The sequence below is a fragment of the Xylocopa sonorina genome, chromosome 15 (genome assembly GCF_050948175.1).
Source record: "Xylocopa sonorina isolate GNS202 chromosome 15, iyXylSono1_principal, whole genome shotgun sequence".
NCBI lineage: Eukaryota > Metazoa > Arthropoda > Insecta > Hymenoptera > Apidae > Xylocopa > Xylocopa sonorina.
In genome coordinates, this window is record NC_135207.1 from 3,869,188 (window position 1) to 3,893,483 (window position 24,296).

Here is a 24,296-nt window from a genome sequence, read left to right on the forward strand (position 1 = left end):
AATTACACCTCGCGACTGGCGTTTGGTGCGATGACTCCGGGGATAACCGTCGAAGACGCTTTTAGCGGAGACTGGATACTCGAAAGTAATAAAAAGATCGCGGTATTCAGGAAAAAATACCATTATCCGATGTTTCCTCGAGTTAATTGTAATTTGGAGGATATTTTATTTAATTACATAGTAGTACAGAGAAACGTGAGTGTATGATACACGGTCCTTAAGAACTAAACTTATAAGGTACCTTTTTGAAGTGGAAAATTTGGTCGATCGTAGGGTACAGTTTCAAAGCAATGACTCACTCTGTACGCGACTAACTCTTCGAAGTCTGCAGCAACCAAGGAATCTGTCAGAGCGTTCGAAGAATCAGGTACGACAAATCGCGATGAAACTTTATTGCACAACCCCCGTGTATTAAATACTATCAAATAGCTACCTTCAATCTACCTCTAATCTGTCAATCGAATTTCATCGCCTCGCGCGTGTCACTCGCGAACTTACATGCTGCCCTATCAAAGATCCACGATCGTTAACCCTTGTACGACGTGTATCTGGGATCGTCCAAAATTTCGACGCTCTTCACTTTCTGTCTGCCACTGGTGCGTTGAACGTAATCGCTGCCAACGAAATCGCTCGCGTGTCCCAAGTTGCTGGTCTCGTAACTCGACTTCCCTGTGTAAGAATTCGAACTGTAACTGGGCGACTGACGCGCGTCGTCCTGCGTCAATCGAATCAGATCGAGAACAGGGCTTCTGTTCGACGCAGACGTCGACCCTTTCGAGGGGGACTCCCCACCAAGGTTATAAGTGGAGGGTTCAGCCAGCTGTTGGATGCTCTTGGCATATTGAATCAAGTATTGCTGAAGAAGTGCTTTCAGATTAATATTCTGCGCAGGTTTCGTCTGAATCGGAGAGGCGCCATCGACCCTGAGTATAATCACTGGTATCAACGAATTACCAGCTTGAACGAACGTTGGACGAACATTTAGAATCGACGATGGATTCCTTACGTACTCTGATATGGAAGGATTATAATTCAACAGATCAGAGTACTGAAGATTGGAATAACTGTTCAGATCGTTGCTGGCAAGACTTTGCTTCTTCGAGCCATCGTCACTCGAGAGTATCGTATCCAAATAGCTCTCCACTTTCGAACTGTACGAACTCGATTTAATCTGAAACGGGTCCTCCGTGGAGGAATCGAACGGCTGACTGATAGGAGTCGTGCTATTCATCGTCGATTCCGTCGTGTACGTGGCAGTGTACTCGGGATTTGGACTGTTCACCATGTATCTGGGCAACTGGTGCTGATATCGCGATTCGTAGCCGCTGTTACTATCCCCAGGTCTCGTCCTTCCCAAGGAAGACGCTGAGGAAACAGAAGATGGCGGCGAGTAAGACGCGGATGGGTTGCCAGCGGGCTTTCGTTGTTGCGCGAAATTTACATTCTGCCTCTGAGTCACTAAATTCTGATAGCCGAGCCGGTACACTTGTTGCTGAGGCAAGCTCGACGACAACGAATCCGCGGAAACGAATGGGTTTGGCTTGCGTCCGGTCTCGTCGGAAACCGCAGGAAATTGCACTGGTCCCTGGGAGAGGATCCCATTTTCCGTGGTGCTGGTTTCATAAATCGAATGGAGGCTCTGGGATTTCGCAGGCTGCTGCTGCTGTTGCAACGGATACTCTGAATAAGTAGTCTCGACGTAGGTACGCGGTGGCATGTCAGACACAGTGCCGTCCGGGTATTTCCAGAATACTTTGTTCTCGTAGCTGACGCCGTTCTCCACGGTGTATCGCGGCGCGTTCGAGTACTGGCCGTCGTTGCTCTGGAAATGAGGATTGTAGTTCAACGAGCTCGCGGATCGAGCGGTTTGCGGGACGAAGCCGTGAGGATTCACGTTCGATCGAACGTTCTGCCTCTGGTCCGCGTAAAGTTCTCGCGAGTTCTCGTTACCAGAGAACGGTACGCTCGTGGGGTAGCTGAACGAGGAGGCTCGCGAGTTCGCCAAGTTCGCGGTGCTCGAGGTCACGTACCCGACCGTGCCAGCGTTGCCATGGGCCAAAGGCGATTGCGTGCTCGCGCGGACCTCATTGTTCCCGTATCCAGAATTCTGAATTGCGAATGAGCTGACCAACGGCTTCGACGTTGTCGGGAAGTTCTGATACGATACGAAAGTGGAGCCAGCCTTCTGAGGCTTCGTCCGCAATCCGAACACGGTCTGGGATTCCGCTGATTGCTGAAGATTCAGTGGCTGAAGGTTCGCGTGACTTTGAAGCTGAGTATTCACGTGGGAATACGTAGAAGAGGAGAAAGGGTTTTGACGCGTGACGATATGACCACTCTGACTGCCAGGGTGCACCCTCTCGACTATCGTTTTGGGTAGAAACGGGCTGATCGATTCCTCGATGCTGACTGTGGTGCCTGATTTACCAGCTGGGAAGTAGTAGCTGTACTTCCTTGGGCGGAGATTATTCTGGTCGAAGCCGTAACCCAGGCCACCGTTCACTGTGCGCTTCGACTTCTCCTCTGAGGTGCCATTCTCGTCGTCCGTGTTGTTACCAAAGTCCAGTAGAATGATCGGTGGTAGAATTGGCAGCTCGTCGTCTGGCTGTTCCTTGTTGTTCTCCTTATCTGCCTCGTCCGCTTCGTCCGTCTTGTTCGTCCTCGTATCAAGATCGTCGTCGATGTCGGAAGGGACGGTGGTATCGATGGTACCAGTCGTGGTCTCGCTCCCCTGAGCATCGTCCGCCTCCTCAGGCACAGCCTTCCCGGAAGCGTTCGACCAGCAGAGAGCAATTATCAGAAGAGTCGTGGCGATCTGAAAGCGACGTGAAACGTGTGTAAGAAATCGACAGAGCTCGCGCAGGAACGCGATGCTCGGTTATCGATCATACCGCTCGATGCTCCAGTAATGATAATCTCGCTTTCACTTCCATTCCCTTTTACCACCGACGGATCTAAGCTACACCTCTCCCTTTTTTATTTACGACGCAGACGCGAACGTTCTGCCAGACGTAGCCGGTAATTATCGAAGGGAAATCGAGCTCTGGCGGTTATCGCGGGGCGGTTGACCTTGGCAACGGGCGCCACGCGAATTTCTACAAGGTCACAGTTGAAGCCAGACAACCGATCGGCGAGTTGAGAGAACGACTTTCATACCGCCGCGCGCTTACCATTTTCACCGCTTTCTTCGGCTGGTAAACGCCTGGTCGAGACGTGTATTCGTGCGCCTCGTATTTAAACCTCTTCGTCGAGCGTGGGGGGATGGCGAATTCGAAAAATCGTTTCGATAGTCGATCGTGAACGAACGCTGTTTCCTCTAACCGCGCCTAGTGTCGTAAATTTCATACTTTGCCTCGATGTATATGAGAGACGCGAACGATGTCGAAGCGACAGATATGAAAGTTAGTTAAAATGCGTAAAAGTACCGCGTTACGCTGCTTCGCGCCAGCTACCATAGAAATTGCTCGGTGATCTTGAGACCCTGAACTAGGACTAGCGTTTCGTAAGAGAGAACGATCGTTTCGGCGAACGAATGGCGAACGTTGTATCACCGCGCCAGGGTCTGTTCCTCGATCGAACAGGTAAATTGACTGTTACTGGGGAAGGAAAAAAGCAGAACGGATTTCGTGACCGCCTGAGAACCGCTGTTCTACGAGTATCTTCAAGGACTTTCACTGACTTGCTCAACAGAATCTGAGCCGGACCAGCGCGACTGTGGATGAAAGAGAATAAGAAGCACTTTCTCCGTAATGACCGATTCAGAGGAGCCTGGACCGTGCCTGGTCGACGGAAAGAATTCAATCGTATCTGCGTAAGAAACAACACGTCATTCCGCGTACACTGCCTCGCGTAATTGCTCAATTCACTTGTTGCTTTTATTTCTTCGCCATGGCGAACGGAACTAACCGCGCACAGAGGGTACGACCAAGAAAAACGTCAACGTACTCCGCGCGAGGTTTCTTTTGTATGCAACGAGCGACGAAAATAGACGAGTATACAAACGAACGCGTACAGACGACGCGATTCGTATTATTGTCATGAACGAAACGAGCAGTCAGAGGTGTAACGTGGTAGCCACGGTCCGCGTTGGGCAAACGTTTGCGTTTCCAAAGTAGGGTACCCGCTCGAATGAAATTACCAACGCAACGAAATTACTCCCGCCATATTGTTTGCCCGCGAGGAACGCGCAAAAGTCGTCGAACAACGCGTCTATCGTCGCGCGCGATGAATTTCTAAAGTGCGAAAATCGCAAAATCGCGCTGGGCAACGTGCAATCGAGCTGAAAGAAGGAATCGTTTGGCTTACCTGTATCACGAGGATCCTCATGACGATTGTCGACCTTAAACCTGTACCTGGTTGACGGTCTTCCCGTGTGTATTTGGAACTGATGAAGCAGAGGTAGCAGCATCCCACCTTATATGCCTTCGCCTGAACCGCGAGAGGGACACCACGATTATAGTTTCACCGCTATAACACGCAGGCATTCCTCATTCGATACGTACTGGAAGACACCTGCCAGCAAGCGTAGTGACGTCGCGTGGTCGGTGTGCTCATCCTCGGTTACTGATACGACGAAAGTCGAGATGACGATCCAGTTCCCTGTCGTTACAGCTGAATTAAAACGATCGACTAATCGCCATCGAACGGCACGACCTTTTTCTCGACTGATTAACATCGCTCGACCCAGCTACCACGCACTCGATTAACCGAATTCCAACGTTACGTCAGTTGGCCCACCGCTGTCGAGAAGTTTCGCAAACCTGAATGGATTTTAACGATGCACGATGCCTGGAAATAAATTAGCAGTTCCGTGTGGGTCGCCAGAGGAAGCGGATTTCTCAGAAACAATTTCAAAAGTCTCCTCTATCGAGCAGCTCGTCCAGCGTCCTCTCTCTCGGTTCGTTACATTGGCGCAAGCGTAAACAGCTTTGTCCGTCGCCTCTATTAGAATACATAATTACCGTCGATGGAAGCGGTATCGACAGATACATTAGCGTGGCGATCGGAGGAATGAAGTGTTAATTAATTACAGTAGAAATAATTTAATGTATCTGCCAACCGGTTCTAACGACCGGATCCTATCGACTCTGACGTTTCTCCGTTTCGAAGTTAGTCAAACACACGGCCATTTAACGATATGGTTTACCTCTACTGCTTAATTAGCTCGCTGCGCGGAACAGGGTGGATCTTTCGGCTCGCAGTGACCGTGGCGAGCAAATTCGATCGCCAGACGCGCGGTTCGACAACGTGGGACAATGCTGGATTCAATAAGAGTTTATTCGGAAATCGTGTAAAACTTGCACCCATGGGTATGATACATAAGAAAACGTACGGACAACACAAAGTGAGACAACACAAGTATCATGTTTTCGTTTGCCGCTTAACGATCCTCGATGAAAGACTAGATGCGATCGCGCCTCCTATCGTATGGGCGACGTCCCCTCGCGTAAAACACGTCCGACTGACCATCATGCTCGACGCTCGTCAATTGTCAAACGAAGAGGCGGCTCCTCCCGTTCTAATTGATCTTGCGCTTCTTGTAGAGAAAGTTCTCCTTCGATGGGAGAAACCCGCTCTCCAGCTTTATCGGCCTCTCCTGATATCTGTAACGTGCGCTCGGTTAATTTGCCACGATCTCGAGTAATTGGCGCAAATAAACGACGCCTCGTCGTATATAAAAAGTTCTGATACCTGGCTGAGTCCTGAGCCGCGATCAATTTGCTTGGGACGTACGAATCCAGCAGCGATCTGGGCCCAGATGATTCCACGTGGTTTTGTTCTGGCACAGGTTCCTCTTCTTGCCCTGAAACTGGTAATTGCGGTGCTGCTGAGTACCTGAAGTCTTGCGCCTGCACCTGAGGTGGCACCAGATCTGTATTAAGCTCTTCTTGATCCTGTCACAGAAAACATCGATCTTTGTAGTAAAAATTGTCAGGCAAAATCACGTCTCTCGACGCAGTACAGAAAATTTCAAGATCTCATCTACAGTGACGCGTTAGCCACGAACCTTGACGTAACTTTGAGACACACTTTGGCCAAGCTGGTGATCCAGATCTTGATTGGACAGCTCTTCAACCGGTGTCACGTTGTCCGACTGTTCAGGCGGGGTCGCGTGCTTCGCGTTACCTTGCAAGGAGTTGTCCTGGACGTAGGTAGACGCGCGAGCGTAAACGTCGCTGTAGACCGGCGTGGCATGCATATAAACCGTTGTCGGCTGTGCATACACCAGCTGGGAGACGTACTGCGGCTGCGACGGGGCAACGTACGCTTGCGTGTACAATAACTGTCTGCCTTGGGCCTGCGATTGGTCCGTTGGTACGTACGCTGGCACGTTCACCAAAGAAGGACCGTTGTATTTCCTTGACGTGACCGGCGCCGCGTAGATCGCGCCCTTCGTCACCTGAAATTGGCGAACGTTCAATTGCTCGTTTTTATGGCGGTTCTGAGATCAATTCTACTTTAGCCGTAAATTGTTCTATGACATTTGTGTCTTGTGTAAACGATATCTTTGCGCTAATATTTGCGACAGTCGAATCAGACATTCTCGAAATCGAGACTTTTTTATTTCCAATTTTAATTTAATTGTGGAGCATCGTTTCATTTTTTATCTAAATTTGCACTCGTTCATGCTTATAATATATCAACCTTTTTTCGTCTATTACATAAGATATAATGAAACGAAAGATTAAAATAATAATATTTTGCTACCCTTCTTATCCCATTAATTTTGAGAAAATTAAAGAAATAATAACAGAGACACTATATACATTTAAATTAAATAAAAAATATATCTGCACACATGAATAATTAGCATATCGATAAAATTATAATTATGTATGTTGATAATTATTTACAGATGGAAGCTAACCTTGGTCGAGAACGCAGCAGGGATTGCGTTATAATTCTGCACGTCTTGAACTTGATAAGTCGGTTTTCCCGGAACAATCGGCTTTTGACTTAGAGTCGACGTATAGAAGGGGATCGATATGTGTTCAGTGGCCGCTGTACTTAATCGAGGCACGAATAGTCCGCTGCCTTTGCCAGAATTTACATCCAAATTCGGGTAATAGGTCAGAAGGTGCATCATGGGGATATCGACGAAAACAGTTTCTGCGAAAGCGCGATCGCGAATGAGTGAATCGATCAAACTGAAGGATCCTAGACGTTGCCCAATTTATCAATACACCGATGTTACCTTTATTGAAATTTTTCGCGTACTTGGCCGCGACGGTCCTCTGCTGAACGGACTGCAAGCGATTGCCAACGCTCACTTCCGGTTGGTAAGCCAATTGTTGCGACTCGTAGACATTTGGCGTGATTCCTTTCGTAGTTAACTGCTGCTGTTGTTGATACTCGTTGTAATACCGCGGCGGTAATATCTGTTCCTGCGGTAAAATGTTATTTTGCTGCTGGTATACTTGCTCCTTCGCCGCGTATTTGTTCGACTGAGCGTACGTTTCCGGCGGATGCTAAATAAACATGAGACAGGGTACATTACTCGAGTAACGCGATGCAGTATAATTTCGAGTGTTTGCTCTTACAATAGGGTACTACTTTACGTTTTGCGACGGAGAAGGGGTTACGTATGTAACCGGTGGACTAGTTGGCCCGTGGTATTGGTTGGATACATGGAATTGCTGCGGGCCAATATCCGACTTCGTCAGATACTCCTGCCGCTGGTTTCCGGATTTCGATATACCTTCCGTCCTCAAATTGTCCCTCTCGATGTCCTCCAAGTTGATCCTCTTCTCCCCGTTCGCGCTGAGACACGCCAGGGCCAGCAGAAGACAGAGTTTCTGCAAACATAAACAGCGTGCTCTGTAACCTGGGGACACGGAAACCCTCTCTTCTTAAATAACTGGCTCCTTAAATAACGCGACACGCCGCGCGTAATTTAAACGAGGCTTGAATGCGAGACTCGACCGGGAGCGTTATCCGTTATTTAAGGCCAATCGTATGTGTGCCTCTCTTAACCATTTCGATTATTGGTAAAAAATGAACTTGCATCGGGATACACTTTCACTGCTTACGAAGCTCTGGATCGAACATCCGGCATGGACCAGTCTTTTATACACTACGCCTCGATCCAGGCCCGTGGGAGGACCGTTCCCGCGAGGCATGTGTATCGCATCGCCGATGCAAAAGTAAAAGTTTCTCTTCTCGATTCTCATGCAAATCGTTGGTGTATCTTTCACTTCCGACAGCGGTTAAATTCGAGCAAGTTCTCGTCCCGAGCGTTTCGAGATAAGACGCGCGCGTTACGATCGTACGGTCCGTCGAGCAGCGGATACGACCGCGTCCGTTGGTCGTGGATGGCATCAGTTCCATCGAGGCAACCCCAACGACCGCCCCCCAAAAAACGCACACTTACCATGTTGCGTTAATTTCAGAAGGTATGATCGCGACACAAAGATCCTAGCTCTACTACAAAACCAAAGTAGATGCACCTTCTCTTATATAGCCTTTACCCCTACCAGCGGTGTGTCCTGACGGGGCAACACTTCACTCGTGGATCACACCGTATCCAGAAGCCCTCCTGGACCACGTGCCGATGGGTACTCGGTTCAGGTACGGGAGAAGGGACTCGGTTTTCCTCATCGCGATTAAAAACCATCTCTTGCGTTTTTATTTCACCAGTAAAGAAGGTCACCAGGAAAAAGATCGTTCCAACAAATATATGACGCTTAATAAGTGCACAATAGAATAATAAAACGTCGATTTTGTCAGTGCGTATCGTTAAAATTCTCAAAGGGAACAGTGGTGTGGTTTTAATTAGAATCTTAATACAACGAACACGGTCAGTAGGTAATAAATGGATATCGGTTTTTTAATTTCTGTTTTCACAGCGAATGATATGCATTTCTCACGATATCAGCCGCGATAAGTGGCGGTAACGATAAATTCGAGAAATACGAGTGTTATTACTGATCGTGAGAACTTATAAGGAAAAGCGGATGGAAACGCGAACATATCCCGCGGCGTTCGGAAGTTGGCCATTAAACAGGTCTTTCTAATTTCCATCCGGACCGATCCGTGCCAATCGCATTGTCAACGGAAGGCGCGGTGCACTAAACACACGTCGTGCCGCACAGAGTCGTAGCTGTTAATCTCCCTGTAAATCGTTCCGAGCTTTCCACTACAAAGTTGTACCAATTACTTCGCTAATTAATTCTCTGGTCCGCTAATGAGATGAATTCGTTACTGGCCTGCATTCGACAGCTTCCACGTCACGTGACACGAGTACATTGACTTTTTCGTCGTTAATTGCAAACGAGACTGTCCCTCGAGCGTTTCTTCGTTACTCCCTGCGCTTCGAACGAGGAGTATCTGTTTAATTTCCAACGGCTCCAACGAATCAGAGGAAGATTGCTCTCGAGTACGCGCGGACCGTTCAGGAAGCGTACGCGAAGTGCATCTACACGCGAGCAGATCTCCAAAGCAGAAGGATGTTTTTCGCTTTAACCAGCGTACGAAAAATTCATTTACCGTTAATGGAAAAAGGGAAAGGAGGCTCCGCGAGATCCATCAATCCGTTCGTCGATCCCTTCCCCTCCATTTCCGCGGAACGATTCGCCATTGAAACACGCCGTTTCCGCGACCCTTTCCTTCGACGTGTACTCTGACACGACGGACGGGAGGAGAAAAGAAAAAGGACACTTTCTATCCGCATTCTGGGTGTGGAAACAGAGAAAATGATCTAATAAACGATGACTGCCTCGCTCGTACATCCACTCGAATTATACTCAATTAAGAGAAGGAGAGAACTTTCACGACGATACAGCGGCGACGTTTTCGCAGAAAAAGAGAGGCTGCGACAAATTTAATAGCTGCGAGATCAGGGTTTCGTCAGACCGGGTTCAAATAACAGGTCGGAAACACGTTTAACCTTTTGGACGGCCCGCTTTCTCGGCCGCAGTGTCGATGAGCGAGGACCACGGAAATATCAGATCCACTGTCGTATTCTACGCAACATTTTACGCAAAGTTCGCGTTATAAATCATGTCGTAATAATCGATCCTTCTTCCAAAACAGAAATAGAAAGAAAGAAACAGAGACAGAGATTAAATGCAGAAGAGAAACCAATCTTTCTACAAATTCAAAATAGCAGAGGGAAGCGGTCCAAAAAACTTCTAGAAAGGGAATTCGAAATAGTTGGCTTTGAAAAAGATCGACGACTCGAACTCCACTGGAGAGGGATGATCAAGACTTTCGCGTAGCAGTTCGCGGTGGCTGCTGTAAATGGAGTCGAGACGGGAGATCAGAAAAAGTAACGGCGCCGAGCTTTCGAGTCACCGTGTACGTTAACGATCGGGATCAAGCCCAGCCGCGAGAAAGTAAAAGGCACGGCTCGTCCGATTTTATTTTCGAACACTGGCACACTCGCCTGGGAATGCGAAAAATAAAGCAAAAAACACGGTAACGGGCCACTCTCTCTCACCTGCCGAGATGCACACTTCCCCTTTCCATTACCGCGCCCAAACGGTCGACCGGACGTTGCCAGGATCCGGATCCCTTCCCTTCGTCCGTCGTCCGCACCAGGAAAGGTCGAGAGCTCCCTGATCGGATCGAAAATACGGTATATCGTTTTCTCGTCCGACGACCCGCGCGTACAGCGCGTCACTCGCCTCCAATGAAACGGGATTCCGATAATATCGCGCTGCGACTCTGCGAGGGAGACGCGTTGACGCTTTCGCGCGTCACTTCCGGCATTGCCGCGATACGAACCAGATACGAAAAGAAGGTGTTGAAGAAAACAATAACAGTCGTTTATTGCCAACAATGATAGACATGGATCAAAGAAATTCGCGCGTGCCTACATAGAACGAGAGTCATAAATAAAAGTATGTGTCTTTGCCGAGGAAGATCGAGCAGAGGGTTGAAACGTCTTATACGCTAATTGCTCCTGCACCTCGTGCGATTCTATGAAAAATGTATAATTTTGTAGAGAAATTATCATTCCTCTCGACTTCGCGCTAATAGCGATCGTTCTAACGATAAAATTAACGACGATACAAATACAGTAACATCAGCGATCGACTTTTTAAGAGCTACGAATATAAAAATAAATCTCTGTAACAATTAACAGGTAGTATCGTAGTACGAATGGAGCGTGAATTTTTCTTAGGATCGTTCGATCGCGAAAAGTTCAGCCCTTTCTCGATTCGCCGCCAAAGTCCAAGAGGCGTCCTAGTTATTCTTGTACAGTCTCGATGGTTGCTGAGAGAACATTTGCGGGGGGTTGAAGTTATTCGGATAATTATACTCCCGCGATGTTTGAACCGTGGCGAATGGCTGATTCTGATAACCCTGCCCTGAATCGTTCTCATAGTTCTGCTGTTGCTTGTCATCCGCCTGGGAGCTGAAAGAACCCTCGTAACTCTGACCACCCTGATTTGACGAGCCCTCGAAATTCTCGTACGCGTTGGTCCTGGTTTGTTCCGCCACAGGGTTCCCCTCCATCTGATACACTCCTGGCTTCAATGGTACCGGATACGCCTTCACGTTTACCAGTTGATTTGGTGTCATCTGAAACTCCTGGTCAGTCGTTCGTCCAGAATTAACCATTCCATTATTACTCGCGACGTACGTGAGTGCAGTCTTGGCGATCGCGGGAGCAAACTGCGCGTCCTTCCTACGATCGTTTTGGCTCGAGTACTGATCAGTGTTCATCCTAGCCACGACTTTCTTGCTCGCTTCCTGCGCAGGATAACGATCCTCGTTAGCCTGTTGCAGATTCTGAACGTACGCCTTTCCCCAAGCGTGTCTCATCATATCCTCCAGCTGTTGAGCCTTGGCGTACGGTGCTGGCAATGGATAATCTGGTCCCACTGGTTGTCCAGCGACACTGACCACTCTGTAGGTCGTCCTTGGGAGCGGAAGGTTCTTCAGCTGCGAGTCGTCCCATCGCATCAACTGGTTCTGATGAGCACTCGTTTTGTAGCTGCTCGATTGGCTCTCGAGGTCCTTCGAGCTGTCCGATATGTAATTTGCTCCGTCGATGAACTGATTCGGACCTCTGTCTTTGTAATTCTGCTCATCATTCGAATACTTCTCTCTGTTCTTGCCGCTGATCTCTGAATCTGCGTATGGAGCATTGTTGGGGTACTCTGTAACTGGGGCTGGTAGCGATGACGGTGGCGGTGGTGGTGGAGGTGGTGGTGGAGTGTAGAACAGAGGCTTGCTATAGTAACCTTCTGGATAATAGTAGGTGGATTGGTAGTAATAATTGGGATAAGAAGCAGAGTAAGGAATCACTCCGTAGGAGGGTGAAGGCGCTGCGTACGTTGCAGGCGAGTACGCTGTTGGATAGGAATACGGGAGACTGCCGTAGTATCCGTAATTTGGTGACGAAGAGACCTTGAGACAAGGGTTGCGATTCAGATAATAAGGATCTCGAGGGTGATTAGCGTTCAAGCTCGCGCCGTACGAGTCCTTGGCGCCAGCTTTCGATGCGTACAACTCTGCTGACAACTGCGCGGCGTTCTCTCTGTCGGCTACTCCTCTTTTAATTAATTTAGGACTGTACGGGTAGACTGGATATATTGGTAAAAAAGGCTCGTCGTTGGGATCGTTCTGCTTGTCGTACCCCTGAACGAGAACCGTCGACGTCAGTAGAAACAGTAACTGAAATTTCAAGAAGAATCCGTCATCGTTCCTGCTCTTCCCAATGCGTGAACTCATGACTTATCAATTACACGCGTTTATCTGTCTCTGAGTGTAAGAAGTACGCTTATACCAACCAGCAGGTCCATATCAATCAGCCTGTCACTCTCGCCTGTCGATAATTGCCAGGCCTCTGATCAGCGCGCGTTTCGCTTCGCCTCGCTCGCTATCTCATCCGCGTTGCTCGCGTTCACCGTCGCACTGTCTTCAACCGTGGATCTACACGTACGTATCTGTCGCGAGTCGAAACAAGATCGAAACTACCGTCACGCGGTCGCGATGTCTAATGACGCATCAGCCGACATTGAATTTCTCCTTTATACCCGGCCGGTTGAAAAATCGCGGAACTAGTTTACCATTGATCTGGTCTTATATGTAGAGAATCCTTGTACGTGACCAGTACCCGCAGCTGGTTCAGTGAAAACCGCCTAGCAAACTCGCCTCTCGATCTGATTGCACTGCGCGCTGGTGCACGCCACGTTCGGTAAACTGGTCTAAAAGGTGCTGGCCTGAGGTGGGATAGATACGTACCGCCTTGTCACGCGCCCCATCCGAACGGACGCCACGGGGAGGAAATAAAGGCAGAGGCGAACCTCCGTGAAAGCTCTCGTTCGCGACGAGATGACCCCTCTCGAACGAATGATGAATAATTGCCGCGGCGTGGTCGTTGGGATTCGTGCGAACGGGAGTGCAACGAGGGTAACGGAGAGTACGCTGTCCAGCACGCGATCCTTTGAAGCCTCTTTTGTTTCGCGAACGCGAAAAAGGCGGCGGTAATTTACTGCGAGGAGCCATGGACTTGGTCACGGAAGTGAAGCGTTCCACGATGCCCGCGAGACGTTCATCTATTCAATTTACTCGACTTTCACCGGCGCGATGTCCATTTGCCGCATCGATCGTATCCTTGCCACGAGGGCCACGCCTTCGATGACCACGCGATCTCTGGCGCGGCTCGCGTGGTCAGACGCGGAGGAAGCGTCCTTTTGGGGTGGATCCGTTTGACTGGGGCGCTCGAGGTCGACAGTCGCCGCAGCCACCGCGTTAAATACGTATCGCTTCCGAGAAAGTGTCCTTTCCACTTGGAGTGAATGGGAGGAAACGGCGAACCGGAACTTCGAGCGCGACTATAATATTCGGTATTTACGATTCTCGCGTGGTATTTATCGAAGAGATTGCACGTGACGCTGATATCGATCGCGGTCATTAAAGACGAACAGCTTGGCGAAGAGTAAGAGCTGAATTTTCCCTGTTTTCGCTCGTACACGTCACCGTCACGGGCGTGAGAGTGAAGCGCAAGTATGTCGCCAGTCGAGCCAGTCGGAAAATAGTGAAATGCGGTTGGTTTTTTTTTCTTTTTTTTTTTTAACGAGCGAGCCGATGCACCGGTTCTACGAGACGCATCCAAACCGATCGAATCTCCGCAGCCTCTTCTTCGTTGATCTCGCGCGGCGTGGATGCGTGTTTACTCGTGCATGCGCACGTGCGATCGTTGAAAAGTGGGTCGCGTCTGCACGAGAACGTCGCCCAGAGGCGCTCTGCATCGATGCACGCGGCGCACTTTCATCCGTGTGGGTGTCGTTTTATACGGCCACGTCCGATTCGACAGAAGAAAGTAATACGCGAACCAACCGACGACGATATACGCGAGGAGGATAAAAATTTGATTATACGCGATAATTGTGACGTTAACGTCTACGCGAGCGTAACAAGGAACACGTGAAATTCTGCGTACACGTATGCACAGTGAATCAATAAACGTTATCTCTGCTTTCTACCGACATATTTTTACCTTTATTTTAAGAACGTCTGACTAAGTCCACCCTTAATCTCTCCTTTTACCAGGTTCGAAAAAATCACGAGACTCTTGCCAGACTGAGACCAGTTAGAAGCTACTAAACTTCTAATTTCCATTTTATGCTTCAGCGAGTTATTTCGCTGAGAAATCAATTAAAAGTTTTGGCAATCTAAGAAGTAGTTGGCTTAAGTATCTTCCTTGAGAAAAGGCATCGCGATTTTATACTGGTAGCGTAAATACCGTTAATAATCGCAGGAATAGGGGTAGAGCAAAGGAACAGTTCCTTTCTGAGTCACGTCAAACCGGTCTGCGAGCAACGGGCCTGGTTGTAGGGAACACGACGCCTCGTGCGCTTTCCCAAAAGGAACAAAGGTTTAGAAAGGAATCCGGCCATTTCGCTGGGTCCGGACTTCGAGCAAAAGTGATCCTCTTTTTGCGTTTCGACGCTGCTCCTCAGTCTCATCTTTATTACGCTGTATACATAAGTATATGGCTACTGTTCGCGTTTAACTTCTCTCGCGGCTGATAACTTTCACGGCGAAATGCGAGGCGGTCAGATTTGTTCTCGACCATCGACAGGCAAATAACGAAAATAACTCTATCGTCGATCGCAACTGGATGCTTTATTATATATTAATTGGCGGCGCGATAAGCCCTCGCGTCTCGAGCGAGCAAAATCTCTCCTGCGAGCCTGGCGTCTTGTAAGTAGGCGATGTCGTTTTCAACCTCATCCACTATAGGCACGCTATTAATAAGTACTCGGCATAGTGAAAGCTTATGAATACGTTACAGGCTACATCTCCGATAAAGTCCGAGATTTCTACTGGCTGCTTGGAGGAGTGCGAGACTATCATCAAGCGGTTACAAAAGTAATCGATTTATTGGAATCAACACGTATAAAAACTAGGAAAGAAACATCGCGATGTGGACGCCACGAGACGCACAGGTGAACGGTAAACGAATCGAATGACAGTGATATAAATACACAGCGGCGTCTTAAAGGTATAGCAATTATACTAGAAAACAAGAACCTAAATATAAATTAGCTTATTCAATACATATCTCACGATCCGTGGACGTGATCCCCGTACGCGTTCACAGCCGACTCGTCAGAAAGTGGGCCGCGATCTGTCGTCGATTGAAAGCTACGATACCTGTGAAACCACCAGAACGCATACGCGAAGCGTATCGAGATCCTTAATATTTACCACTAGGACTTGAGTACGAGATCGTGTCGTATCTGTTGTTAGCCGAATTTGGGCCCTCGTAACTTTTCGAGGGCGTGTACGCTGCGTATCGTGGGCTCAGGTTCGAGTAGGCGCCATGCGACTCGACAGGGGTGCCATAGGACGTGGATGGAGCAGAGTAGCTGCTCGAGGAGTAACTACCACCGGATGAACCCGAGTAGCTGGTAGCGGGACCAGAATAGGTAACAGTTGGACTCGAGTAGCTGGAAGCTGGACTAATATAATTGGAACTGGAACCGGAGTAACTAGAGGAGGGGCTCGAATAGCTACCGCCAGAGGAGTACGAGGAGTCTGAGGATGGTATGTAATTCGAGTACGAACTGGAACTGCTCGAGCCAGAGGAAACAGGAAGAGAGTAGCTGGAGCTATCAGAGGATGCGCTGGAGTAACCAGACGATCCAGAAGAGACAGGTAACGAATAAGAAGCAGAGCCACCGGAACTGGAACCAAGGCTAGATAAATGTCCCTGAGAGCCTGAGGATATTGGGAGAGAGTAGCTACTGGAACCACCGCTCGACCCAGAGAAGCTGCCCAAGGAGGAACCCCCGTGAGAGGAAGAAATAGGAAGACTATAGCTGGAGGAACCTTTACCAAACGAGCTGGAATCGATTACCAAACCACCGCTCACCGGATAGGACGAGCTTGGCGAGGCGGATTGAATTGGAAAGCTATGACCCGAGGAACTACCCAGAGAACCTAAAGACGCTGGCAGGCTGTACGAGGAACCGTGTCCTGATCCCAAAGTCGATGGAAGACTGATGCTGTTCGAGGCTGAACCGCTGTACGCTGACAATCCCTGAACACCCGTTGCGTAGACTGGAGAACTGCCTGATGAGATACCGCCTCCGTGGATGCCAAAGGTAACTGGTCCATTCTTCAACGACGAGGAGAACAAGCTACCGCTTCCTCCGCTGAAGGAGCTTAAACTGGGAGTACCGTACGAGGATTGGCCAAGATGTCCAAAAGAGAGTCCTTGAACGCCCAAACCGTGGCTCTGGCCAGCACCCAAACTGAGTCCTCCTGATCCAATGGATAATTGCGAGGCGCCATGTCCCAGAGAGCCGCCTCCAAAGCTTTGGATGCCTCCTGAGTGTCCTAGAGAGTATCCTTGCGACGATCCACCGCTGTAGGTTACCAATGGAGAGTTGTAGGACGACGATCCACCGGACGAGTAGCCTCCAGAATAATCGACGATGCCGCGTTTGCCCTTAGGCGGTGGTCTCGCTGGTCGCTTCTCTCCCTGCAGTTCGCGACTGGACACGGTCGAAATAACGAGGACTACTAGCCCGAATAGTACCTGCGAAAGGTTCGATTGTGTATACAGTCTCGCGTGTGTCGTGCGAGATCGAGATACGATCGGCAGGAAACGATCGATTCGTTATAGACTGGAGAACAGGTCGTGATATACTTACTAACGATCTCATCTTGTTTCTAAACTGGTGCTGCCCGGTGCGCTACTTCTCGTGGTCAGGTGACAACCGAGTATGTAAGTGAAATTGTGGTTTCTGATGCCATTGCTACCCAGAACAGACCTTTTATATACAAATCCCCTCTCGCACGGTGAAAGAAAGGTCTAGGTGAAGGTGAATCTCCCCGTACTGGTACTAGTGCACCACCACCATCGCATGGACGTCTCGGAGGATCCTAGGCTGATCTAGCGTCGGACGTGATGTTCGCGAACGAGAATCTGATACGTTGGTAAAAGTGCCTAAATCGATATTTATCGTGCATTGTCCACGGCGGGCGTGTAGGGTCTCGCTTCCTCTCGAGAAGATGTCGATGCTCTCTTTCGTTCGCTCGAGGAAGGAAACGGTTTGCTCCGCGAGATTACGCTCACGACGGCAGATACAAAGCTGACGGGAACGCCAAGCACTTTTTAAATCAGATAAAAGTCCTACCAAAAAGGAACACAACGGCCTTCTCGTTAAAGATCGTCAAATTAGTGGTTTGGCGTTCTCGTTAAAGTTAAGAGTACGTTAATTTTTGCGAAACTCACTGCTTTTCGTGAAAGTACACGTACGTTTCGAAAAATACTTCGCTGTTCTATTAATCAGATCCAAGATGTTGGCTCAGAGTCAACGAGCGCGAGGCTTGATAATTAAAACTTTTGCCTGACTGATAATTAGTCAAGCAGGAGCATCAAGACGATAAAACGATCGTTTTACTCGGGCAAAATTTATCGAGCTGTCTAATAAAAGTCGTTTCACGAAAAGTGCTTGATTTTATATTCGCCTGAATAAATACAGATTCAACGGGCTAAAAATTTGGCCCGTTTAATCCAGAGAACATCTGTGGCGCTGCTCAGAGAAAAAAGGAAATCTCTCGTTTGTTTCTACATCGACGATATTGTACAATCGTGTGTTTCGCAAAATTCCGTTTGTTAGAGTCTGATTCTCATCGGGATTAATACTTTCCGGTACGTCTTCTGGTACACGCGATTGTAACATGTGACGATATGAAAGGAGCAGTGAAGGTGTGGTTCGTGCGACAGACACACTCGGACTTCCAGAAGCCACTGAAAGTAGTTTCGATGTTGGAAAGTGAAATGTCCGAGCGGCTGGCGAAAAAATGACGACGATTTAGATGCACTTGCGCGCTTATTTTCGCGCGGCGTATTCGTACAAGTAACTCGCGCGGAGGAATCCAAACGGCGGCGTTCGAAAAAAAGTTTACGTGGCGAACGGTACGAAGAACGACGGATCGGATGTAAAGTACCGAGCGACGCCACCCATCTGCCCCGTCCCAATACCATAACAGCTGAAAATACCGATTGGTTTCGTTTTACTTTCACTCGTGGGACGAAGGAAGTCCACTGTCATTGTTCTCAACCGGCTCCTCGAGTGGCATTAAGAAACTGCCTCCAGAACTGCCCAATTTTTTGCCAATCGACCAGCACGTTATGGCGGTTTTATGCTGTTTCTACGTAAATTGCTAGCACCTTTGGGTTTCGACGTTCGACGATTAGTGGAAAATATGGCACTGCAAGACACGCGTACGTACAAACGACAGGAAATTAGACAGAATCGATTAGACAAATTGTAACAGACCGATAAGCTTGATATACATAAATGTCCAAAGGTACCCTTTTCAACAGCGAATTAAAACGTGAATTATATAGTGCTTATAAAGAGACGAATGTGCGGAAGAGTTCGATGATTAAATCTCTCGTTGACAGGCTACCAGTTACCCGGAACATTTTCTACGAATCGTGCATAATTCACCAAGGAACAAGTAGAACTAATAGCAAGTGGAATTGAACTTCTCTGTTTTCCCGTAATTCAATTTATAAATTTCTTAAAACGGTTCTGTCGGGAAAGAAATTCCGACTGGACGAGTCGAAAGAAAAACGGTAAAAGTACACGGGGCGAACTAAAACGAAAAGTAGAATGAGATTTGGGTCAGCCGCGGAAAGTGAGTTGACAGCAAGTTTCCTGTGTAAATGGTGAAGCGGTGGCGTCCATCTAACCCGTTTCTGTTCCAGCGTTGCCCCGCTCTTTTGTGAAAAGGCCACCGCTGTACACGGAAAACGATGCGATCGTCCGCGTTGGAGGCAATTACACCTGTTTAACAGCTGTGCTGCAAGAATCTAGTGCGTTTAGCGGTATAATCGTGTTGATAATTCGGTCACTCGATTCGTAGTACATCGTGCTTGCATTGCGCCACGACACGTCGCGACGCAACACCGTTTCCTTTATGAGATCATTCACTCCGTGCGAGTTGGGAAACCAGTTTAAATTACGATCATAGGACAACCCTCGCGAAATGTCAATTTATAATCTGACCAAGTAAATAAACGGCAAATTCAGCGTGCAAGTGTATCGAATTCGCGACTACGTTTCATTCGAACTTTTGACCATTATCGTCCATCTCTTGTCGTCTAAATTATCGACTTTATGTTTCTCTTAACAATCTCGATAATTGCACGTTTGTCAATTTTAAAGCCATCGTAAAGCACGCCAGGCGATACTTGCCGTGTTGAACGTGACACACGTTGAGTAATCCGTAGATCGATTAATATGGTAAGCACTTGTTACGTCTTTTTCTACTGGCAAACACGCGTTTAAAAAATTTTCGAAACGTGTCTCGATGACGATGAGACTTTGTTACGTGTACGCAAGCATCGTCCAAATAATCTGATTAGTAATAAGTTGACCGTGATTATAATTATCGAACAGCTTTCGAGGTCACGATCGCGCCACGACAAATCAGCTTGCCGCCCGTTTAAGCCTGCGGTGAGAGTTTCTTGGTGTACGTTTACAGGCCGGAAATCGAGACAGTTGGTTTTCTAGGGTGTACTTTCTTTAGAGGCGAAACGAGCACGCCGGTTTGTAATTTATGAACCTTTTTATGTAGGAACAATCTTCTTCTACAGCTCTACGTTATATCAGTAGTAACAATGAGGCTGTGACAATAGTATATCACCTCTGGTTGGTCGTGAACGATCGACGAAAAGAAAGAAGCAGAAAAAAATGTCGTCCCTCTCTGTTTCTCTCTCGACAGTAAAAAAATATTTATTCAGTATAATAAATAAAACAGACCTCCCTCTATATATACATGCAGCATTCGGTTGACAATTCGTACGCAATTGACGTAGAAGGCAAACACATCGAGAACTGATATACGAGAACGTGCCCGATGTTTCGAATGAAAGCGGCTAAAAGATTCGCGTTAATAAAGAAAACGCGGGAGCGCGAAACAGATCTCCCGTTCACCTCGCCTAGAATAATAAAAACGAAAACCCAGATTAATTCTACAAGATTTCGTGAACACCATTAACCAGCGATAATAAGAAGAAGCTCGCGTACTTAAATTAGAGCGAACTAGAAAAATTCAATAACACTCGCGTTACATCCCAATATCAATAAAAAAAAAAAAAAAAAAAAGAAACGTAACTTCAGATCGTTGCAACCGTACAACCAAACGCTGGACGAAAATCATTGGTACGCGTAGAGATAAACGTGAACCACGAAGACAGCGGTGAACGCACGCCTCGTGGTGGAGACGAGAACCGCAGCTGCGAGACGGTCGTGTCTCTCATTACCTTTAAAACCGTGTTATTAGCGTCCCGGCTCGATCCCGTGGCGCCCGGTCACTTTCTTGTTCGATCTTTCGGGTTCTCCTTTTTCCGCGTGGGTAAACAGTCAGTCTCGATACGGGGAAAACGAGTTATACGATTCACCCGCGAGAAATCGGATCACGTCATTTCCATATTTGGGTCGGTTTCGCTTGGGCATAGGTCGGCGCGTAGCTCCACGGGTAAGTCGGTAACGCTGGCTTGTGCACTTGATATTGAACGCTCGGATAATAGTAGAACGGATAGACCGGTTTGATGGGCTTGTACAGAAGCGGATTGATCACGGCTGTTTGCAGTCCGTAGCTCGGATGAGTCGTCGAGGATGTTTGCACGGGATGCACAGGATGTACAGGATGCACGTGCGTCGATGTCGCTGGGGCCACAGGTTGCAAAGGAGTCACTGGATGAAGAGGCGTCACTACCGGATGCAACGGAGTCGCGACAGGGTGCACGGGAACTGGTACCGTGTTGAGTGGAGGGGATGAAGGCGCGTTGGGTCGGTTTGCTGGCGGAATCGAAGGGTTCGACGGGTTCAATGGAGACGTGGGTGGAAGTACTGGTCCAGAGATAGGTTTTTGAACGGGGTTCGTAGGAATTGGTAGACCAAAATGCGTGGGCGACGATCCTGACGGTTGTACAGGTGAAACGGCAGCGGGTGCGAAGAAAGTGGCGCCGTAAGCTGGCACGTTCGATAGAAACGTGGTGCCACCGATCAAGGCGGGCACGAACCCGCCGTAAATAGGAACTCCTTGAGCAGACGTGGGCGGCGCAGGCACGGAGGAACCGAGCTGCGTGGTTCCATCGCCTTTAGCAGCCTGAGGGGGTTGCACGGTTGTCGTGGTTGTCGTAGTGGTCGTTGGCGGTTGGGCGGTGGTCGACGGCCCGTAGCTAAGCGGAAACCCCGGACTGATCGTGGTCCCTGGCAAAAAAGGTGATTGATTGAAAGCTGTATTCCCGACCCCAAAGTTTACGGTACTCTGTTCTGTATTTAAACCGTGAATCTTCATTCGCTGTCCGAGGGAAGCCAGAAGATCTTGATTTTCTACGAAGCTCTGCTGATTTTGCGCATACCTTCCAGCTGGGTCCGTATTCTGGGCCTGCGCCTGGGTCGCCAGGGCCCGTTGCAATTGAACGATCAGTCTGTCCTTCTCGAGGGACTGTATCTGTTCCAGGGTTTCCTGCGCGCTGAGGGTTCCGGATGCGTACGAGGGCAGGGGACCGCGGAAGGTTTGCTGGCTTTGCGAGCTGCTCTCGAAACTTTGTAACCGACCGTTCGCGTTCTGCACTTGATTATTCTGACCTAAGAACTGATCGACGTGCGGCGCGAAGTCCTGCTCGTTTGGCGGTGCGCCGTACAGTTGTTGTATGGCTTGAGCGTTTTGCGTTAGGAAGAGCGCAGCATCCGATATCTGTCCCTGCGGCTGGACGAGGCTCTGGCTTTGGAAGTTCGCCGTCTGTTCCTGGCTAACGCCCTGAGGACTCTGCGCTACTTGGGCCTGGGAGAAAATCTGCGGCGTGGAATAGTCGGGCAACTTTTGATTCTCTGGCGGCAAGTAATTAGCCGAGTGAGTCGCGAACGGTTCGTTGTTCTGAGTGGATATTGGATTCGGCTCCGCGAAGTCGACCTGTCTGATTGGACTCGGCACTCCCTGCTCGAACAGACCGCTGGGTCGACTGGCGAAGTTGCTCGGATGCTGTTGACTGAGATGACCGTGGAATTGCAATTTATCACGATGCTGTTGACCGTGCGACGATGGTCTCGTTTGGGATGGACTCTGATAACCGGGTGGACCATATTTGGTGACAGGTCGGTTCAGCTGCGCGGGATGTCTGTTAACGATACGACCCCTTTGCCCGGATTGCGCGACTTGGAAACGGCCCCTCGATGCCGTGGCGAAGCTGTCTGGTCTCTTGTAGGAATACCCCGAGTCTCTCTTTCTCTGAACGTCCGAATCCTTCGCATCGACGTCGCTTTCTCCTTCACCAAGATCGACTAACTCTAACTTCGTGATCTCAGGCTTCTCTTCCGCTTCTTTGGTCGCGGCTGTGATGTAGAGAAGGCTCGTAACCAGCAGACACGTCATCTGAAACGAGAATTCGATTCGTCAATAATGAATCGCGTCAATAATAATATTATAAATTGTAGAATCGCTGTGTCAAATCGCGTACGCGTACAGAAAGGTGTTAGAGTGTCTAAATATAATTTGTACGACGCTGGTCGCGGTACTCACCAACAGGAACTTCATGTTTGTAATCCAATCGCACTTATCACTACACTAAACGAACGTTACCTACGCTACGACTATGACTTCTGCGGGTTCCCTCGACATGTAATCAGAGCATCTGCAGTGGAAATAGCTAATTTCCTCAAGGATGGACAGGCTCGCACCGACTAAGACCACGGCCATACCTGCACATGTATAAATACAGTCGGGTCGCGACCATCCACGAATTACAATAGACTTTCTTACCGGCTTTCATCGATCACACTTAGGCAATGCTGTTACGGATCGGTGATGTTACACATATCGATGTAGAGTATCGTCTTCTCGCGACTGTTTCAAGCGTTTCATCGGTTTACACGCTTCTTCACGCGAGACACGTGCCCTTCAGGCTCGTAAACGCGAAATACGTACCGCGGAAAATCGAGCCGCTTGGAAACGATTCGATTTAACCCGGCGATAAGTCTGTCTGGATGAAAGTTCTGTACGCAAGGGGTCGTTGACGACGATTCCACGAGCGAGAAAGACATATGGCTTCCGTCGTTGATGGAGATTCCTGATACTGCAAAAACAATCGCGTATCTGGCGTACCCTCGCCGCGTGTATCGCCTCGAGTAAATTACTTTTTGTACGAGAAAATCTGTGGCGAAGGAAACGAGACGTCACTGCGACTTCCGTCGGTGCCTTAAAAGACATTCCGTGGATACGAGGACTGACGTTCGTATCATTCCCATCACGTCCATACTCTTCGAAGCCTCAGTGAAAGTACTTAAAGTCATCGAGTACGATGGGACAAGGAATAAGTGTTCACTTACAGTGATTTATTCCCATTGTGTAATTCCTGATTACGCGTGGCTCACGCGTGCTCGAATTCGTTGAAACGTTCGAAATGTCGCTTGCTGTTACGCATTCGGTTACGCGTTTCCTCGGGTAACGCTCGAAAGAAATTCGATTAAATAACGCAATCGACATTGTTCGTGTAGACAGCAAAGACTCGTGTCTTTTTTCGTACGTTTCATGTTTTCACTCTGGAAATTCAACGTATTCCATTTTTTCTATCCTCTCGCATATTGTCGACTATTCGAGGACCGCGAAGCATCGCATTCTTTATTCATGCACGCGTTCGAAATGGCCAGAGATAATATATGTACGATAACGTCAGGCGTAGCTTTTTATTCCAATGACTTCATACCGCCCCAAATGATGCCGCTTAAAGAGACATCGCCAAACTGCATCCGATGACGTCGCTTGTTTCTATTGTACTTCGTCGCATCTACAAAAAAGACTGCACGATC

At 48.5% G+C, this 24,296-nt stretch overlaps 5 protein-coding genes across 5 annotated transcripts; all 5 read right to left on the minus strand.

Annotated features, from left to right (window-relative positions):
* Positions 1-526: 526 nt before the first annotated feature.
* On the minus strand, positions 527-4,373 carry LOC143430653 (uncharacterized). Its single transcript, XM_076907028.1, has 2 exons — positions 4,306-4,373; positions 527-2,815 (listed from the first exon to the last, which is right to left on the minus strand). Exons 1-2 carry the CDS (start codon positions 4,324-4,326, stop codon positions 527-529), a joined length of 2,310 nt encoding a protein of 769 aa, XP_076763143.1. The 5' UTR covers positions 4,327-4,373.
* Positions 4,374-5,518: 1,145 nt separating this feature from the next.
* Positions 5,519-8,598, minus strand: LOC143430654 (uncharacterized). The gene is made up of 7 exons (XM_076907029.1): positions 8,518-8,598; positions 7,560-7,796; positions 7,196-7,469; positions 6,869-7,110; positions 6,008-6,400; positions 5,692-5,894; positions 5,519-5,603 (listed from the first exon to the last, which is right to left on the minus strand). Exons 1-7 carry the CDS (start codon positions 8,596-8,598, stop codon positions 5,519-5,521), a joined length of 1,515 nt encoding a protein of 504 aa, XP_076763144.1.
* A 2,589-nt stretch (positions 8,599-11,187) lies between these two features.
* LOC143430655 (uncharacterized) lies at positions 11,188-12,852 on the minus strand. The gene is made up of 2 exons (XM_076907031.1): positions 12,741-12,852; positions 11,188-12,624 (listed from the first exon to the last, which is right to left on the minus strand). The coding sequence occupies exons 1-2, from the start codon at positions 12,750-12,752 to the stop codon at positions 11,188-11,190; spliced, it is 1,449 nt and encodes a 482-aa protein (XP_076763146.1). The 5' UTR covers positions 12,753-12,852.
* A 2,803-nt stretch (positions 12,853-15,655) lies between these two features.
* LOC143430826 (uncharacterized) lies at positions 15,656-17,325 on the minus strand. Its single transcript, XM_076907260.1, has 2 exons — positions 17,118-17,325; positions 15,656-17,002 (listed from the first exon to the last, which is right to left on the minus strand). Exons 1-2 carry the CDS (start codon positions 17,127-17,129, stop codon positions 15,656-15,658), a joined length of 1,359 nt encoding a protein of 452 aa, XP_076763375.1. The 5' UTR covers positions 17,130-17,325.
* A 3,579-nt stretch (positions 17,326-20,904) lies between these two features.
* Positions 20,905-23,025, minus strand: LOC143430829 (uncharacterized). The gene is made up of 2 exons (XM_076907264.1): positions 23,011-23,025; positions 20,905-22,863 (listed from the first exon to the last, which is right to left on the minus strand). Exons 1-2 carry the CDS (start codon positions 23,023-23,025, stop codon positions 20,905-20,907), a joined length of 1,974 nt encoding a protein of 657 aa, XP_076763379.1.
* Positions 23,026-24,296: the final 1,271 nt, after the last annotated feature.